At 28.9% G+C, this 21,188-nt stretch overlaps 1 protein-coding gene across 1 annotated transcript; it reads left to right on the forward strand.

The window, feature by feature from the left end:
• Positions 1–435: 435 nt before the first annotated feature.
• Positions 436–17,823, forward strand: LOC145845133 (WD repeat-containing protein on Y chromosome-like). Its single transcript, XM_082952554.1, has 30 exons — positions 436–701; positions 1,114–1,225; positions 4,001–4,150; positions 4,642–4,710; positions 5,045–5,079; positions 5,144–5,312; positions 6,157–6,259; positions 6,664–6,748; positions 6,984–7,105; positions 7,168–7,241; positions 7,471–7,640; positions 7,772–7,839; positions 8,146–8,291; positions 8,704–8,850; positions 9,525–9,636; positions 10,266–10,483; positions 10,634–10,704; positions 10,848–11,029; positions 11,507–11,634; positions 11,847–11,979; positions 12,289–12,337; positions 12,746–12,938; positions 13,690–13,905; positions 14,193–14,328; positions 14,779–14,982; positions 15,274–15,380; positions 15,463–15,573; positions 16,399–16,563; positions 16,842–16,937; positions 17,758–17,823. Exons 1-30 carry the CDS (start codon positions 436–438, stop codon positions 17,821–17,823), a joined length of 3,903 nt encoding a protein of 1,300 aa, XP_082808680.1.
• Positions 17,824–21,188: the final 3,365 nt, after the last annotated feature.

The following is a 21,188-nucleotide window of genomic DNA, read 5'->3' on the forward strand; positions in this document are numbered from 1 at the left end:
TTAAGATAAAGGTGTTTCATTTCCTAAAAGACTTATGATATTTTTTAATATAAAAATTTCAGTAGATTGTAAAAATGGAATCTTAAAAGCTCTACGCTTAAAAATATTAAGTGTTTTATTTAATTTTCTCACGCAGTAGAAAGAGAAAGCATACTGAAAAAAATATGTGATAAAGTTTCAAAGATAGTCAAATTATTTTAAGTACAACAAAGCTTAAAAAATTTGTCAAGTGACCTCTAACTGTAGTTGTTTATAACTAATGCTTGACTGTAGCTTGTAGTAATAATTTACTAAGTCTTTATAATAAGATACAATTTTATTTTGTCTAACGTTAGCAATTTTATCTTTTGTAATTTACATTAGTATTTACAAAAACTATTGCAATTTAGTCTTTATGACACGCTTAATTCTTTAAAAGCTCTATTTGTTACAAAAATGTCTGAAAACCCATTTGACTCTCTCTTCAAATGCAACTGCAAAATTTTCATTCACTCACCCGACCCTGCCACTGAGAGCTACGGCGAGCCGTCAAGTTCTTTACAAGAGGCCGCGTTGAGTATTTTCGAATGCGATGACAGATCTATAGACGAGCTATGTAAAAGTGTCGTGACTGACTTGGCACGAGCTTTTATTCCTCATTGTAATTCCCCTGAAAACGTGCAAAGGTGTCTTGAGTTTTATGGAAACGAAAACAATTTCAAGTAAGCTCTACATACTTTATTCTGAAACTACTTATAGGCCTATATCGTTTGCTTAGATGCGCCATCGGTATATTATATATATATACTAAAAAACTTATTTTAATTTCATAAAATTTCAGGTTTAGTAACATTTCTAAATATTTATAAGTTACTTAACAATTAATGATATTTTCAAACCATTCACAAACAAAAAATAAGTTATTGACATCTTACTTTTTTTTACGCATGAATAGCTTTTTATAATACTTATAGCATGCCATAACGTGCTAATATCACAGTTTTATTGAAGATATCAGATTTTTATTGAAGCCTAAGGAGACTGGTACTTTGTCGTCTGTCGAAACAGCTGTTGTTTAAAAAAACTGATACTTGTATTTCTATGTAACTTAGTATTTAGCAATAAATTTTTCAGGTTTTCTTATATCACACCTCCTTTTTACGGTCCTGGCAACGAAGGCGTCTCAATGGTTGATTTCGTGAAAGCGTACAAAGCTGAAAATCCAGGAGCCGAATCAGCGGAAACTGTAATTAATATTTTTAGGTGGAACGAAAGACCGTGGGTAGAAGAAGATTTCAGTTTTGTTAAAAACAACAGCTTTTCTGTTAAAAGGTTTCTAAAGAAGCAATTTTTGAAGAACAAAAGTTATTACAGGGGTGTTATTGACAGTCTTGTTGTTGTTGGGTCTGTTTTGCTCGCTTCCCATTTTGTTTACGAATAATTTTTTTTATTGCTAGACAGTTAATAAATGAATAATTTAGTAAATTGGTACCGTATTATTTTCCATTCCAAAATTGTTTAAGTTTTGGTTGTAATTATTGTGTTTATTGTAATTACGTCTTCTTGTTTTTATCTTGTATAATAAATGTTTGCACAGAATTAAATTCTTCTATCAATACATAAAAACAATCGCTGATAGTTTGTGCCTAAGATGAATATATATTTGGTGTAACTATGACTTATTTTACTTTATCCAGCAGAAAAACAACAAAAGTATATTTAAACCTAAATAATCTTACATTTTCTTGCCGAAAATTTACAAGAAAAAGCTGTATATGAAAAATGTTATGATAAAGTTTTAATTATGACCATTTAAAAGACTAAAGTATATTTAGATTAACAAATAACCAAAAAAAAATTATTACGAGAATAACTTGAAAACGTTATAAAGCATAACTTTCATTTGTTATTTATGTTAATAACGTACAACATATTTTATTAAGTTTAAAATATATATCGTTTAACGTACAGCTTTTGTTTTTCGGTAGAAAACTTTTATTAAAAAGCGTACAATTTTCTCATAATTACATATTTTATACTGACAGTAAACTTTTTAAAAAATATTCAAACAATATATTTAAAAACATATTTAAAAGTTGAACTGAATTATTTCAAATAAGTATTTTAAAAGTTTCGGTTTTACTAAATAGTTAAACTTAGTTTTCTTTAGATTCAGACTATTCTTACAGTATGCAATAACTTTAATAGTATGTCTATAAGTATACAAATACTTATTATCTGTATGATTCAAATATTATCTAAATAACACTATTAAAAGGTATCGATACCATTGTAAATTTAAAAGATAGAAACTAAATTTTGATAATCGAGTTATAAAGGACAAAATATCAAGTATTTAAAAAAAACGTTGTGTTAAAATAATTAAATAATTAGAAGTTACTGAACTAGTTTTTCCAAAACATATTTAATTTGAAATATATAACTAAGATGTAATATAAGTTATAAAAATCGTAGTTAGTTTGAACTGTTAAAGTAAGTTTATGTCAGCAGCTAAACTACTTCTTAAAATGAATATTTTAAAAGCAGATTTTATTTACACAAAAAAGTATTTCATTGTTACATCATAAAAGCTCAACTCGTGCAAAGTTTTGGTACAAATATTTGACAGGAATAACTATTTTCAATAACGTTAAAATAATGATTAAACAAACTAGCTCATATAAATCAGAATGCAGTTCCTGTTCAAATTCCGAGTCTAGTAGTTTAATTTCAAGTTACTCTTTATATAGTTCCGTTAAAACTGACGATAATAAAGATGATAATTATCCACCAATGTCAGCTAGAGCTGCGTCAAGGTTTTTCTATTAATACATAGAAAATTAAAAAAATATTATTTTAACTTTATTATCATTTGAGTAAAAGAATCATTGTTTTTGTATTATAGGAATTCTGAAGTAGATATTGATATAACACTTGACGTTGACAGTAATGATGATATCAAAGCTGGTAAGAATTTTGCTTAGTTTTAAGAAAAGCTTAGTACTTGTTACAATTAGTTGTTATTAGATTTAAAAGAAATTAGTTCTTCAAAAACAACAACATATTCGACTAACCTTTTTGAAAGACTAGATGATCATATAAATTTTCACCATTTAAAGAGGCTTGAAAGAGTTTTTAAGGTTTGTTTGTTTTAAGCTGTCTAAAAGGGTTAGTATTTAAACTTATTCCTTATTGAGCTTCCTTTTAATTAAAAAATTAAACACTTACTAAACCAATTTTATTTTAATTTCAATAATTTGTCAATTTTATCTTATCATGTAAGAAATCCAGCATTAATATCGTATATATAAATGAAAAATAAAAAATAAAAGATTGTTTCAAAAATAAAAACAAAACTGAAAAGCTTATTAGAGTTTTCTTTGCTGCAACTTACAGTCATGAAAGTAAGCCACGTAATAAATTGAAATCAGTGGTTTTAATTAAGAACATTTGAATAGTAAAAAGAATCAAACATAGATAATGCTTTTTTTCAAAGAATTTAAATCACAGGGGCTGGAGAACTAGAACATTTAAATTTTTGTTCAGTACACCTTTACAATTTCAGTTATTCTTTGACTACAAAAACATTTGTAGATATATTTTTAACGGAAGAATTTTGTAACTTTAAACTATACTTTCTTATTTTTATAGACTTTTGTACAAGCCATACATGTTTCCTTAAGCAGACTTTATTTTTTTAATAACTACAAAAAAACTTCATTGCATACATGCAATTTTTATCTTAAATTATTTAATAATTGTTTTGAAACTTTTATTAGGCTACGTAAATTATGTGAAAAAAAGTATGCTTTTTCGGATGCATTTAAAAAATTTTGTTAGACTTTACACATTAGTCTGAAAAAGCCATAATCTAAAAACTTAAGATAACTTTCGCACAGAAGTTTATAACTTTAAGCATTTCAAGCTAAAGCAGTAGGCGATTCCATTAGTCGATCCATCTTGTTATACATTTGACATTTACCGCAAGAAAATGTTTTTTTAAATTAGTACTATTTTTTAGCACCATGCTGTAAAATATGACGGAAGAGGTTTGGACATTGACACATTTTGCGAGGCCCTCGGTGGGCTGCTGGGTTGCGACCCCGAAGACGACAACCTACGCATGCTCTTCATGAAGATTGACACTGGCCTGACCGGAAACATAGATTGGGTGAGCTACGAAAATAAACTGTTGTTTTGGTACTAAATAGGAGAAAAAACTGGGATAGCAGCTATCAATGTTTTGCTGGCGCTCATATTTTTGAATAGTTATCAACATTTTATTATGAGTTTAACTTCTTATCATAATAAGCTTTGCGAAAACAAATATGTCTATATGTTTGTATGTAATCCTTTAGTTGTTAAACATAAATTTGACATAAAACATAAAGTATAGAGGCAAATAAAAACAACCTTACCAGATTAAGATTTACAGTAAGATAACAAAGTTTTGATAAAACAACAAATAAAGCTTTAAAGTACTAGACGATAACTTATTACAAAATAATACTTTTCAACTAGTTCTTTTTTAATAGAACTGAAATACTAAGTTTTTAATCGTAATAAAAGTTGATAGAGTTTTTTTAATTAAATTAATTAATTAAAGAACAGCAAAAAAGTTAAATTATAAATAAGATTAATACAATCATTACTTATTTAAAGGACGATTACTTAACGTACATGCAAGTCGAATATCAAGAAAAAGAAATGATGCCAGACACATACGGAGAAGTAATTCTTTTTAAAATATTTTTATTTAACTAGTTTTATATTAGAAACGGATAATTTTTTTAGTATATTAGAAGTTTTCAAATGAAAGTATTTAAAAAGTTTTTAAACAAAACTTACAAAAATACAAGTTATAAAAAATAATATAAACATAATAATTATAAAACAAATCAAATACAATTGGTACAAGCTGTTTTTTAAATTGTATCTTTGTTAAGAGTTTTAGAAGTAAAACTAGACTTTGAATTATTAGTTAGCCAATTTTAAGAAATGTTAATAATAGTTTATAATTTAAAGTTTTTAACCTAGCTAATCAAAGCTCACAACAAACTTGCAGGTGCCTTTCGAGAAGCCGCTGAGAAAAATAAAGTCGTGAGTTTCAAAAGTTGCATTTATGTCTCCAAAAAAAAAAAAAACTACTGGGACATTTCCACAGGACGCACCGCGACCTGATAGTGTCGATCAGGTTCTTCCAGCTGCTGACCAACAAGAAGGGGGAGAGGGCGGCGGACGCGGACAACTTGGGGGGGAGGTGGCTGGTGCTGAGCAAGGAGGGGCAGCTGAACATCTACAACATCGAAATGGAGTTCATCAGATCCGTTACTGTAAGCTGCTGTTTATATTGTATATTTATTATATGTTAGTTACTGTAGGCTATTTATGATTAAAATATAAGTGTAGAGTAGCTGTCTAATATGCACGAGCGTACAGTATTGCACGTGGGGACAAAATTGCACAAAGATAAAATTGCACGAAGATAATTTTGCAAGAAGGGTCACTTTTGCACGAAGACACTTTTGCACGAGCAGACGATTTCGCACGGGTTAAATTTATTATTGTTTTTTTTTATCATTGTTACCCCTAACCCTTACCCTCGGTCGGTAGGTATTATTATTTTTATTTAAACTTAAGAATTTTTTTTTACTTTCACTGTTACCCCTGACCCTTACTCTTGGTCGGGTAGCTTTTTTTAAAACTTTTTTTTGTTTATACTTAATCTTTATTTTTTTCTGCATTTTTTATTCTCGTGAAAAAATGTAACTCGTGCAAAATTGACCCTTGGTGCAAAACTGTCTTCGTGCAAATTTGTGCCCTCGCGCAAATTTGGCTTCGTGTATATTTGGCTTTGTGCAATTTTGTGCCTTCGTGCAATTTTGTTCTCGTGCAATTTTGTCCCCTCGTGCAATTTAGTAACCTCGTGCAATTTAGACCCGTTCCCATAAAGGTATGTTATTATAAGCTGGACATAACTTTGAATTAACTTGATTTCTACTAAATTCAATAGCACCTATCTTTCTTACTTACACACCTTGTAATAACTAATATATTCCAAACTCATATATTTTCAAAGGCAAGTTGCATGTGTTCAATGTACATAGCTAAACTTTATGAATTAAAAATATACTTTTGGATAATGCCTTCTAGTTGTACAACTGATAAATTTCTCAGATAGAAAGTACAAAAAAGTCTCATATACCGGTGTGGCTGACAGATTTGGTCACATGCCCTAACTTGAACATGTTTGCTATTAGTTCAACGCAAAGAGAAATAAGTTGGTTGTACTTTGATAAAAATTATTTAAATTACTATATTAAATTAATAAAAAGTTCAGTTAAATTTTTCGTACCTTTATTAATGACAGTTTTTATGTTTTTTTTTTAAGTTATTGTTTTCGTTATAAAAAGTGTGTTTAAGTTTGCATGTAATATTAAACATTTACTTGTACCCAACTAAAAAAATCTTACCCAAATGTTCAGCTTTTTATAAATCTGGTACTGAGTTCTTTACCAACTTTTAGATATAATTACTTCTTAAATATAATTACTTCTTAAACAAAATTAAATTTGATAATTCAATTATTATCAACACAAATATTTTTTAATACTAATTCTAAAAGTTTGCAACATGTAGTAAACATCCTGCTTTATATTTAACCAACTATAAACTTTCAATAAGCTTTTTATGAGTTGGCTCACGCGAAAATCGATAAACAATACCAACTGCTTGGTTTCAACAATGCCATTATGTGTATGAACTACTGGTTAGTTAAAATTAGTTATTATATTCAAATAGAATTCTTATTCAACTGATGATCTCTTTAGATTTATTTAAAACAAGTGTAAGATTTCTTTGTTAATAGATTCAAAAAATTGTGTTGATAGTTCTCCTTATCATTTAGTTGAGAACGTTTATTGTGATCTATAAAGTAAAAAGTACACAGTTAAAAAAATGACTAAAAGCTTTCATGTAAAAGTTAAATATTTATTTTGCTAAAGGTTTGACAACAACAATATTAACTGTGCGACGTTGCTAGCTGGTGACACTAAAGGCTGCATTTACGTTTTCAAGTTTACAAAGCTGCTAAAGTACGGATTCTTCAACATAAACTTCGATAACGGTAAGTTAGCTGTTGAGAGAGTTTTAAAAACATTTTACAAAATATTTTTTTTTTTCAATTAGGCAAAACCACAAACATTTGGATCGACAGGTTTTTCCAGAACAAAATACCGGGTGCGAGATTATTTGTATTAGAAGTGAGTTTGTGCAAGTATATTAACAGTTTAATTATGAAATAAACATATAAAATAACTATGCACATAACCATATTGTGCAAATAAAAAAACTAATATTAAAATAAAAAAATATATATAAGCTATCTACTAAATTGACACATAAAAGAATTTTTTAAACTACAGTGGGTTTTTCTGTACATTATATTGTTATGTCATATTTTACTTGTTCATTAAATTTTTCCTGTCACAGAACGTCCACACAGACTGGGTGAACAAATTGGAATACGTGCACTTGACTCAAGGATACGATTGCTCGATATCAATCAGCTCCACCGACAACGACTCGATGTATCTGGCCGATCTAGCGAATATCACCTACATTAAAAAGTACCCCGGCTTTGTTAAATGCCCTTCGAACAGGTTTGATCTTGAAAATAAACTAAACTTTAAACTAAAGAATATGTAAAAAACTTTTAAATGTATTTATTTTAAATTTAAAGTTATAACTTTTTGGTATAATTCAGACGTTTAAAATAGTTTTTATTTTTCAGGAGTCACTACTACAAGTCAAGAAAGGGATTCATATCATACGACTGGAGCTATAAATGGAACACAATAGGTTTGAACTTTTTATGATAGTTATGTTATGCCTTGAAAGAGTTAATCTTTTACAAGATTAACAAACATAGCTGTTAGATACAAAATCTATTGTTTAGCTTTAAAACTACATGATTCAAACTAAATTAAAATTACTAATTCTGTGTTTAACTAATTTTTGTTTTCGTTTATTGAAATAAAACTATAGGCTACAGAACTTTCTGAGCTTAAATAACCTTTCTTAAGCTTTTGCAACAAGACAACCTTGTGTATTACAAAAACGTTTTCAGATGTTTTAATTGCGCTTAAAACTTTTTTTTGTAAACAGCAACGGGAGGATACGACTGCATAGTTCGCCTGTGGAGCCCATACACCACGAAGAGCGCCTCCTGCATGATGCACCACCGGGAACCCGTCAGCTTCGTCAAGATCATCCCCGGACCGGGACACCTGCTCACCATAGACACAAGCAGGGTACGTACAAGTTGTTATAAAAAGTATAGTTCAAAGTAATTTTTCCAGGTGTTCCACCAAAAAAATGCACTTTAACTTTTTGTCTGGTATATAGAAATTAATTTTCTTTTTGTGTTTTAGTTTAAAACTGAATGGTATTTTACAATAAGTAAATATTTTTGATACTGACTTAAAAATAACTAAAAAGGTTGTTTTATGCATTTGCGACATTACTAACGTTTATTTTGACTCAAAGTTTAAAAAGTTGCAAAATATCTTATAATAAAAAAGAAAAGAAAAATGTATATAAAGATTCATACTTTATTGTAGTTTTATTGTAACTTTAAACAAATTATTATTTTACAAAAACAACTTAAGTTATAATTATTTTAAAATCATATTTTAAAAGGCTGAAAGTTTTTACGATTTTCAGGTACTTTACTTGTCAGATCTGAGAGATATGTCCGTCATTCAGGTTTTCAGGTCGAGGTTTTTCAGGAAGGTTGCCCCGCCCAACCTACCTTTTGAAACTTGTTGCTACCACCTCAGAACAAAACAACTCATTGTAGCTGCTTTTGGGGTAGATTATAGATTATTGTTTAAATTGATTTTATTTCTTATTACATTAATGAACCTGCTTACTTAACTTATTTTTATTAACTGTTTTTAGTGTAGTTATTATTCTACATATAAAATACTACTTGTAAAAAGTAAACTATGAAAAATATGGACTACATTGACTTTAGTCAAAACGTTTCTAAATTTATAAGAAAAACATAATATTATTTTATAAATACTTATCTGTTTCTGAGTTTAACTTTTTTTTATTTTTATATGAGCCATGAGTCACAAATCTAATTTTCTTTGTTAAAAAAACTAAAAACAAATAAATTACAATTATGATTTTATATATTATCTTTAAAACTCTAGCTTAGTATAAAAGTTTAGTTGAGAAAAGGTTTTTCATTAAGTATTTTTATTTTTAATAAACTTTTTACACCAAGTTTAGTATTGTACATTTACTATATAAAGGTTTCGGTCAAAAACATATGTTGAAATATTCATAATTTTACTAGTATCAACGCTATGTATAGATAAAATAGCATGTCAAAAGTGAGCATAAGTGCCATGTATGAAAATTAATTATTAATAGAAAATGCTGAGTGAAAAATTTCCAGTTTTACATAAACAACTTGGTGTTTTTGAATTCGGATAAGTTTAGCATAAAATTTACTTCTGTGGTGTCATTTTTAGACAGGCTTGATGGAAAAGAACGATGACGAGTCCAAGGAGGACCCTTCAGTATTCAAGGCACACGATGGGTGCGTATCGTGCGTTCTCTACAACGAAACATTCAATCAGGTCGGTAGTTGTCAACTTTTTATAGTTTATGACAACTTTGCGGTGTAGTTTAGTATGGCGGAGTATTTACATTTATCGTACTAAAAGACCTATCAAAGTTTTTTTAACAATATTTTCACTTAATTTTATTACCAAACTTGATAACTAAACTTTATGTAGCAGCTTAAACTTTTGTAAAACTTGTTGATTTGTTTGTCTTTGTTAATTAAAACTTTGTTACAAATCAATAAGTAAATAAAATAAATAAATAATGAAAACAAACAAGTGTTTCTGAAATATCACAAAAATAACTTAACGTGTTTATTTTTGAGCTAAACTTTAAGAGTGTTAGTTGATATTTCTTTTTTCGCTTGTGAAACGTAGAAAAAAGATTACGTTTTTTACAAAAGACACTAACATAACTAAGTTTTTCAAACTTTGTGAAAACTATTTTGAGATCACTTAAAGTTTCGTCTTTCACTGCTTTTTGGGTGTTATAAATCACAACTGTTATCGTAAAAGTAAATAAGTTTAAAAAGTTAAAACATGCGTTTTAAAAAAGCACTATGTACTTGAATTTTGGATGCTTTAAAGCTGTTGATATATTTGCATTCAAACTTTGCAAACAACTTACTCATTAAAAACTGCAGTTAGTGACAGCGGGCCACGACTCGGTGGTGTCGGTGTGGGACTTCACCACGGGCAAGAAGGTCATCCACTTTTACGCGAGCGAAAGCGTGGAGGTCACCTGCATGCGCTTCGACTCCACCCAGCGGAGACTCATCACGGGGTTCAGGGACGGGTCGTTGAAGGTTTGGAACTTCAACAACGGGCTGCTGCTCAACAAGCTGAACCCTGCCAACAACCTGGAGGTTTTAAAAATTGTTTTTACAACTTGAATGTTTTTATAGAGCTGCTTGAAAATTGTTACTTTCAATCCGGGGGATTTTTGAACATTAACTTTGATAGTTTATGAATCTTTGTCGGAATCATTATTTGATTATAATTTTTTTATTAAATAGGTTACAAGCATACTGACTGTTGGTCCTGAAATACTCGTTGCTGGATGGAATAGACAGATTTGGATATTCAAGTCAGTTTGACAACTTTAAAGCATTAAATTCTTAAAATTTAAATTCTGATTTTATTTAAAGAGACAAGCATTAACAATTTTATTCTAACCATTATAATAAGTAACTTAATTTGTTAAAATTCTAATTGAATCAAAATTAACAGTTTAGTCTTATTTAAAAGGGATAAGCAAAGCAAGGACACTCCCCACGAAGGTCACACCAGCTGGCAAGAAATTCACCAGGAAGACATAAACTCCCTGGACAGTTACACGCACAAAAATGACGTCACAATAGTCGCTTCGGCATCTTACGACGGAGAAATTTATATTTGGAGTCACGAAAATGGTAAGCGTGTAGTTTTTAATCTGTTTAATTTTTTTTCAAATGAAAAAGTGTGTTTACTAAGCAAAATCTAAGCAAATAACAAGTTTGTGTATATACTTTTAATACTTTTTATGCTTTAAAGACTTTTTTTAATGGTTTTATGTTTTAGGAACAGTTTAAGTATCAATTTATAATCAATACTTTAGAAAATAAAATATTGTAAAACTGATGATTTTATTCAGTGTCATAGCTTCTTATGTAATAAAGTAGAATTTTTCCAAAGTGATGTAATATAAACTTTGTTTAAACTATTTGTTTGTTATTTATCTTAGTTTCAATGTTTCAAATTCAACTAGCTATTTGTCATACCCTTCTCACGCATTTTATATAAGTTAATCATAAAAAAATTTTTCTATTAAAATACTTTTTAAGACAAGTTTTTTAAAATTTTAAAGCATAAAAATAAAACGTACTTAACTAGTTATGATCATCAAACAGGTGAGCTTTTGTGTCGGTTAAATCGTGGACTGAGTTTTGTCCCGATCAGCAGAGATTTTTACAGATGTCAGCAAATGGAAGGAAAATTTCCAGTCATGAACCAACAACACACTAAAGCACAACACAGAGTTAGTACTTTTGTGTTCCGTTTTGTACTATAAAATAGTTAGCATGAAACTGTTAACCTTTCTTTAAGCTTGTTTTTCATATAAAAGGTAAAGGCACTACTAAAGTTTACAAAAAAAAATGTGTACCTTTAAAGCAAATAAATTTTGAACAAAAACTCGTAATCTTTTTAACAAGCTCAATTTTTTGTTTATTCTATTGTTTTTTTCGATAGCAAGGACCACGCATATTACAAGCTCAATCTTCAATGGAAAACACCAGGTACGAAAAATGGGCGCAAGGGTCATCTCACAGTTTGTTGAGGGGCCACAAGAACGTACCTGACCCAACCATATCTGCATTTGCTTGTAATTTTTATTCAGTGCTTATTAGAATACTTTTTTTTAAATTTTTCAACTTTACATACAAATGTTAATCTTAATTCAATGTTTGTTTAAGTTTTTAATAACAAAGGTTTTAAAAGTTTTTTTTTTAACATACACTTATAAAAAGTTGCCTGTCAAGTAAAATATTAAGACTTTTAATTTTTTCGATTTAACCTATCTTTTTCTTTATTAAGGTTCAAACAAAAATTGCAAAACCCAAATCAGCTGTACTTTTTTTTAATAAAATACACTTATTAACAGTATGTTGGTTTTAATTAATGTATTTTGCAGCTGAACACAGAATGTTACGAGCTAGTATCAGTAAAATCACAATAAAAGAGTGAGTTTGACAGATTAAAAAATGAATAATAAATAATTAAAGCTAGATCTTCTTAAATTATTCTTAATATATGCAACGTTAGTTAAAGAGAGAAAGGCAATACAATATAATAATATAAAGTATACAGACGCCTAAACTAATTAAAGAGCTAATCTATGATACGAATACTTATGCCAAAAAAGTTATTACAGATATTATTTGTAAATGAAATATAACTATGTTGTAAATTTAAGATGATAAAGGTAATTTATATCGTTGTTGATCTAATCTTATAATATCTACTTTAAACGATACTTAAAAAGGTAAGATTTTAGTCAAAAGTTTTCGTAAAAACGTTTCCAAAGCGTTTAAATAAAAAAAAACTTGAGCAAGTGTTAATATAAAAATGTAAAAACAAAACTTTCAAAGATCAGACATAATGGAGGAGAATGAGGTCGGGTTGGAACCGAGCGCTCATCCGTATCAAAACGACGACAGGAACAATATGGTGTCTAGCAAGATGACGCTGAAAAGCAGGTCGGAAGTTTCACAGCATCAGCTGGACGTTCTCACCAACACCACCAAGAAGGACTACTGGAAATCTGACGTGTCTGTTGATAAGGTGTTGTTTTTTTTTTAAACTATCGAATAAATATAACTGGCTCTAAATTTGTCTTTGTTTAAATGTCTGTAACAGTAAAAAAAAAGTATTTTGATTTGTCCTTTGTAATCATATTTTTAGCACTTGGTTAGTTTCTAATAGGTAAGTAGATTATTTATTGAAGTATTTATATAACTAGAGTACCATACTTTCTATAACTTTCTTTTATATACTGTAAAAATGCCAAGCACTATTGTCAAACTAAATGTTAGTCTAGATTTTGGATGTTCTCTCTTAAGGTATTTTATTATTAAGATATTTATCACATTAACTATTGAGTTTAAAACAATTAAATAAGACACAGTAGTCTATCCACAAGGAGATTGATAACTAATAATTTATTACTTTTGAAAAAAACAATTATCAAGTTTCACCGCAGAGCGGATTATTCAATTTTATTCATTACTATTTTTTTTTTGTTTTTCTCTCAATTTTAGTTTTGTCAAAAAACTTAATTTAAACCAATTTTAAACTATTTGTCATTTTTACCATTATTTTACTACAGATCTACAATTTAAAAATCCGCTCTTTGGTGAAACTCAGTAATTGTTTTTCTCAAAAGTAACAAATTATTAATTTATCACATTACACTCAAAGTGAAAACTCTGCTAAAAACTTCCATGATAAACGTATAAATGTTTTAAAAAGATTTAAAACAGCTTTTGATAATTACAAAATAACGAACTAATGCACAACAAATTATACTCAACAGCTGCTCTTCCTCAAAAGCCGGCCGCACAGCGAAGACACTGCGGTCCTGCTGGCCAGCGGGTCGAGGGGATGGGTACACGCGTGGTCGGTCCACCCCAGGGGCGGGCTGCTGGGACAGTTCGTGGCGGTGAGGAAGGACGGGGACTCGGTGCTGGCCATGGCAACCAACAAGAAGAACACCGTTCTCGTGTGCGGCGACTCCAGGGGATACATTCACGTAAGTTAAATAAAATTTATATGTATCCCAACCGCCAATTTCAATTTAGTAATTAAAAAAATAGTTGAAGTAAAAATTTCACAAGTTTCCAAATACCTTAAAGTTCTATAAATTTTTAGGAGTTTCCGTAAAAGCTTACACATTTTTTTTTATTTGATGTTTGTTTAAAAGTAATAAAATGTTAAAAATATTTAAACTGGCATAGAACTTTCACAAATTCACAATAAATGATTTTTTGAAATTTACCAAAGAAGATTTTTGTGAATGTATACTTTTTTGTCTTCCAGATATTCGACATAGAGGAGTATTGTGTTGAGAGCAGCCATCAAAACAAGCGTGAGGCTTTGACCGATCTCATTCAGTTGATGCACGATTATCCGACACTTAACGAGAAGGGATTCGAGTTTGTTTATGATAATATATGTGTTTCTATTAGAACTTTTATCAAAAAACGTGATTTTAAAGCAGGAGAGAAAACAATTAACTTTAATTACTATCACTGTTAATTACTTAGACTAAACGTCTGTCCCTTTTTATACAATATTTTTTCTACTATTTTATGAAACCTATAATTTTGTCATAAACAGAAGTATACTTGTTTTTGCTACGAACAAAATATATTTTTTAGCAAAGTTTAGTTCAACTTAATTTTTAACACTTTCATAAACTTTTCGTATATATTTAAAGTGTTTTGTTAAAGAGAACGTTATATAAACTAAACTTAAGAAATAGCTTGAGTTTAAAGCTAATAAAATAAACTTTTAATTTCAAAAATTCTCATGCTAGTAACAGGTAACTTTTGTGAACTTAATTCAGCTAATACATTTACAAAAGTTTTTGAAAAGTCAACTTTAAATAAATTTTTCCGGGTAGACAAAATCTTTTATTTAAAAAAAAACAGAAACTTGTCATCGAAACGAGTGAGCAAACTGACCACGATTCCACCACGGGTCATCCTCTACTTTCAAGCCCACACTGAGGCCATAAACGACATTTGCTTGCACGAAAATGGCGTTTTCGTGACTTGCTCTCCATCGGGCAACGTCAGGGTGTGGAACAGAAGCGGACACTTTATAGGTTGGTTTTTTACTTGTGTATTTGCTAAAGTTTTATGGGAAAAATTCTACAAAATTGCTCAATAAAATAAACAAAGATTTACTTTGTAAAAACATTTATTAAGTGTTCAGAAATCATTATTTCTGGAAACTCCGGTCACTAATACAGTTGCACGTGTAAATTTTTATGTAAATTCAGTGCAATGAAAGTTCCTAATGTGTTTCTAAATTAGTTTGGTTAAATAGCGCGAGGTTTACTTTGCTTTTATTATTACTTCTTAAAATAGTATTTAAGTACAGTTAAAATACACAGGAGCACTCGGCACCAAGCTTGCTTGCAACTTGACGAAACGAATTAAGCTCAAAGAGTTTCAGCTTCCATTGGACGTGAAGCGAACTGCTTCGGCGAACACTTATTTTGTAAGAGTATAGTTTTCTCTTTAAAAAATAGTTGTAAAACTAAATATTTGTATGAAAAAAATGTTTACAGAGATTTTTTTAGGTTTTGATGGGCCAGAAAAAAGGAGAAGCGAAAGATGAAGATAAGAAAAAAGTGAAGAGTCAATTATTGAAACAAAAGAGTAAAGACGATTATATTGATATTGTTGATATGGTACTTTGAGTTGATGATGTTAGATAGATAAATATAAACATACATTTTTCTTTAAATTTTAAAATTTATTTACTTCTGTATGATTTAATTTAAAGTTCATATATACCTTTTTTTTAGTTTTGAACTTTATTTCAAAAATTTTTTACAATGTTTTATTGAGTTAATATAGTACAATATTTTAAATTATTATAACTTATTTTCACAGTTTAACATAAACAAAACAATGTCTCACTCTATACGAAGATATAAGAGATCATCAGTTGTTAAAATAATTCTTTAAAAAGTTTTTAACAAATAAATGTAAGCTATAAAAAATAAGTAAAACAAAACAATAAAACAAAGTATTGAAAAACTTATGTTTTGAAAACTTGTGGTTTAATAAACTTATTTTTAAAACTAAACTTTGTTAATATTACTGCATTAACTTTTGCTGTGAAGTATAAAAGTTAGTGCTTAAGTAGGTTACATAAAAGCAAAACTTAACAATACTAAACTTAAGTAAGAATTAAAAAGTGTATAAAAAATAAAAACTCTAAGTTCAGCACTTACAATCGTTTGATTTAAAGCAAGTTACAATATTGTATTTTAAATAAAAACAGTTGAACCGCAAGCTGCCAAAATTGGATTATTTTTATGTGATTTTATTTAAAGATTAATTTTGTCTAGTTCTTAATGTATTTCATACCTAATACTTTTGAACACAACTGTTTGCACCGAGTAAGAATAGCGTAGAAGCGATAAAAATTACGTAAGTTGAATATAGCATGCAAAGTATTCACAACGAAATACACATGTTTTTACAAAATGTGTTACAAATAAAAACAGATGAACAACAAGCTGCCGCACATCAGCACGAAGAAGACCGACGAGGAGATAAACGAGGCGTACGAGAGGGTGTGCCTCAGCATGCAGAGCAGCCCCCTCGGAAAGTCCTACCAGCCCAAGAGGCGCCACAAGGCCCTGCCCGTCATCAAGCGCGAACCCAAAAGTGTGAGTTAAAAGTACTCGTTTCAGAGTTTAAAAACTTTAATTGTTGTTTAAAACATTCATTTTTAGGCTAATGTTGTCAAAGTATTAAACGAAAGAATTATCTAACTTACGTGCTTGATAGCGTACACGTATTTCAAAATTCTTTTAAAACATATTATTTAATTAATTTGTTTCTAAATAAAGGCAAGTTAAGTTTGATTACAAGTTGAGTTTAAACTTTCTAAGCAAGTTTTATTTTTGGGTTCTGACAATTTTTTTTAATTAAAATTTTTTTTAAGGTTCAAATTCACAAAGCTCTTACTTACGTTTCTGTATCCGATCCTGGATCCTTGGAGCCTCCTGAATTTTTGAAGGAAAAATGGAGAAATGATAGGGTATGTACTGTTTTTACTTCGAATTTTTTTTTAATTACTTAAGAAAATAAGTTAGCATTATCTTTAGTTTAATTGTTTATTAACGTCTTTTTTGTTCTATTTTTTGTACTAGGTCTAGCTTTTTGCTCTAAAATCGTAAAAACATCACGGCAGTACTTTGCTTTTAGCTGCACACAACTTTACATCGGAATTTTTTTTAACATCTAAAGTTTTAAAATCAAAAATATTTGAAATTATTGTTCATTAGTCTTTGTTAGTAACTTGAGTTGGTGGCTGAAATGCTTCTATTAAAACACATTACAAAAAAAAAATTAAAGAAAAATAATACTTGTGGTTATTAATTAAATATATTTTAGTAGTTAACAACAACAGTCTTTAATGCAATGGAGGTCAATTATTAAGATTATAAACTTAAAGTTGTTACTTAAAAAAAAAACGCAATTTCATAACAAAGATTTGTTTTACTTAACTGAATACACCACAAATTTTTCTCAGTATAGTATACTACTTTATTATTAAATTTTTGTTTGTTTACATCTAAATTGACTTCATTCTTTTTTTTTGATGATATAATGTATTTTAATCATAATTAAGTGACTACATTAAAAATGTTTTCATAATGGAATTTTTCAAAGAAATATATGCTTAAAATATAAAAGAATGTATTTTACTAACTTTATTTTTAACTTCATATTCTTTCTTTGCAAAATATTATTTGTCTGATATATTTTTTTTTTACGGATTTTGTACCTAAAAGCAGCTAAATCAATGTCGAGCTTTTTTATCAATAAAACTAGCTTTTTATAATACCGTTTTCCAGGATCGCTACGATGTCAAGAAAACCAGAATTAAAAGAAAAATGAAAAATCAAGCCAAATTTGTATGAATAAAATTAAAAAATTGAGATTTGGTTTTGAATTTAAATTACTATTTGAACTAGTATTCTAGGTAAAATATTATAACTTACGAGCTTTTATTGTACGATTTTTATTTTTTTAGGTTAATTTATAATGTCAGCAAGAAATTTAATACTATTATATAATTATTTCATGTGAAATAAAAAGATCATTGAGTTCTTATTTCTAAAATGTAGAACAATAAATCAAAATTTAAACGTTTTTAGCATAGCAGAAATATAATGATGTTTAAGTTTCTCAAGTCGTTCTGTTAATGTTGGCCTTAAATTTGTCATTTCATAACGTTTAATATTGACATTGAAACCCTAAGATAGTTGCACAAATGCAAAAAAAAAACACTATGTTTTGAACTACAGATAAGAGTTTAAAGTGAACAAAGTAGACAAATAATTGCGTTAAACTTATTTTGTTACTTAATTCTATGTATAAAACTTTGGTGCATGGAAAGTATTTTAAACCATTAGTTTTTTGTTCGCGAGTGCTCACATATAAAAATAATAAACAAGGCCCAAATGTTTGACTTTTTTTAATGTTTTTGAAGCTTAAAAAGCGTACAACTAAAAGTTTTAAAACAAAGATCCTCATATTTTTGATGTGTTTCAAAAAACTGCAATATTTTGTAAACACAGCGGCTGTATGTAAATAGAAAGGTTTTTTACATTCTCATTATAAAGAATGTTATATATTTGAAGAATAAAGAACAAAAATATGCTATAGAGCTTTTAGATTGAGACAAGTTTTACTTACTTGTTTCGCTTTATGAACTTTTGTTGCTTGAATCTTTGTTAACAAACGCTTAAATTTTTATTTTTGAACATTTTTAAATAACATGAATTTAAAATAACACAAAATCAGTTATTTTTTTCAATGTTTAATTTTACTAACTGTGACTGCTAATAAAAGCAACAAAAAACAATCATAACAACAAAAATGCACCAACTTCAACAAACTAAAAAATATAAACGTCAAACGTCAAAAACTTCATATAAAACTTCAGCTGGAGGTTCACACGGGATCAATTTTTTAACCAGGGGGAATAACCTCGAATGCAAAAGACCAGCTGCATGTTTTTTAGCATGACGGCCGCCCTCATGGCGTCGGGGTTGGTGATCAATGGTACCTTTACTCTTCCTGAGCCTCCTGCCGGGCGCCGACCGAAACCCGAGGTCGATCTTGATGGGTGATTTCCTTGGAGCAGGTTGCGCTTCTTCTGTGCAGCTTTCTGATCTCGCGCAGGGGCGACGGTGCCGGCAGCAATGCGGCTGATTCACGTGGAATAAGCTAATAATTCTGTATAACAGCAAAAACATTATATTGAAAAATTTTTTGTTTAAGTACTAAAACCAGCAACTGTAGTAACGTTGTAAAAACTCCAATCTGTTTTATTAAATTAAAAATAAGTCTTTTATAATACTGTGTAGCGTATTCGACAAATGCTTACCAAATTGCTTAACAAAAAATGGTTAATACGTAACAATAAATGTCTAAAAACAGTGACGGCTATGTAGCGTTTATTACATTTTTAAAATAATGATAACTTCTAAAATTTTTTTTGAACAGTCAAACTAAGGGTTTAAATGAAAAGACAAACTTATATCTTAAATTAAAAATGACTAGACATTTTTGAAAAAATATTGTGAAAAATTATTCAAATACCTCATATTAAAAAATTGGAATAGAACAACATTTAGTAAATTAATCTAAAATTCTACTTGTTTTTAAGTTTACTTACACACGAACTAATCTTAACAAATGAAATACTCAATTTAGTAATTTTTAACTTTCTTATTTTACCAGGCTTTTTAAATTTTAAGACAGATCGAATAAGTTTTTAATGCTTTAGATGTGCATAAAAAAATTTCCTAGCAGTTTCTAGCTTAAATTGAAACATGATTTCGTTTTATTTGATTATAAAGTTTGATTTCTCTTCTACAAGTAACATTACATAAATATTAATTCTTAACTGCTCTAAATAGTGTTTAACTGCATTTATTGAATTTAAAGCTATAAATTGCTAATTAATGTCTAACTTTAATAATAAATTGACAACATAAGTCATCTTAAACATTTTGCTTGTTAAATCAAAATAAACCAGTAAAAAATGAACTCAGACAACAAATTAAAGCAAAACATTCGATAAAAAAAATTAATTAAAAATATACTCACGCCAAAGAGTTGTACATGGATCTGACAAAATAATCCTTGTCGTTCATTAAATTGTAAATTTCAAGCGCTTTGTCGAATGTCTCGGACAAATCAGCGTCTGAACTTAGTTTGTGAACTTTTCGCAATTAAATATCAATAAATATTGATAAAAATGGAGCCGCACTTGGGAACTTGTAGTTTATAATTTTTTTATACTGTGCGTTTATGGCTTTCGTGAAGTTGTTATCGCTGTTAAAACTATTGCAGAGAAACCCGTTCATACGGTCTTTTAGTTTTATAAGGCTTTGAATTACCAGATGAGCTTTCTTTTATAAATGCTACTCTACTACTATCTTCAATAGTTTTCAGCAAAGTCGTCTGCAACTTTACTGTTGCACACAATCAAGTCTCGAAACATTTTCAACCCTAGATCAATAACTTTGTCCTTATTAGACTTGATAAGAAGATCGTTGTAGTGTAAAAAAACAGTATTGATTCTGCTCATACAACCTTTGAACTCGTCCCATTGGTTTTTCAGTATTGTAAGAAATCCATCAGCGAAAGAGCGTTGAATTTTAATTATAACAACAGAACTGATGTAACTTTTTATTTTATCCGTCAATTTTTGAATAATCCAATCACAGTTATCATACATCAACAAGTGGTCACAGGATTGGTAAATTTTACTGAAATCATTGAATTGAATATTCCTGCTGAAACATTTTTCTTCAAACGTATTTATCTTCTTTCTTGCACTCACCAAATCAGCAGTTTTCACAATGTTTCCCAACTCGTTGTGACTGCAAGCCATATTAGCAGAATTTTACAAAAGCTGTGAAACATTTCATTTTAATTTTTTTTTTAAAGCAATGAACTACACGTATACTTTGAAGAGGTTTCCAAATTAGTTAAAGAAAATAAATTGAGCAGAGTTAATTATAAAATACAAGTTATTTTATTTTTTCTAGGCTTTAAATGTTACAAGTTTAGCTTTTAGTTAGCCGCAATTATTATCTTAAATAACTTTTAGTAAATAGTTTTTTACAGCCGCTAACAATAAATAATAACCTCAACTGTAAATACAAACCAAGGTTTTTCAAAATGTGCACTGTACATAAAGTATATTTCTGTGCAAAACTATTTTGAGTATTAAAAAGTTTTCATTAAAGTGTAAAACATTTTTAAAAGC

This window comes from Thalia democratica, chromosome 9 (genome assembly GCF_965202585.1).
Source record: "Thalia democratica chromosome 9, ktThaDemo2.hap1.1, whole genome shotgun sequence".
Lineage (NCBI taxonomy): Eukaryota > Metazoa > Chordata > Thaliacea > Salpida > Salpidae > Thalia > Thalia democratica.

Bases quoted from the DNA above. Each gene is read 5' to 3' on its own strand.
- LOC145845133 (XM_082952554.1), top strand. From the start codon at position 436: ATGTCTGAAAACCCATTTGACTCTCTCTTCAAATGCAACTGCAAAATT. The intron at 5,313-6,156 runs GTAAGCTGCTGT...TAAATTTCTCAG, and splicing joins AGTTCATCAGATCCGTTACT to ATAGAAAGTACAAAAAAGTC. The intron at 10,484-10,633 runs GTTTTAAAAATT...TTTATTAAATAG, and splicing joins ACCCTGCCAACAACCTGGAG to GTTACAAGCATACTGACTGT.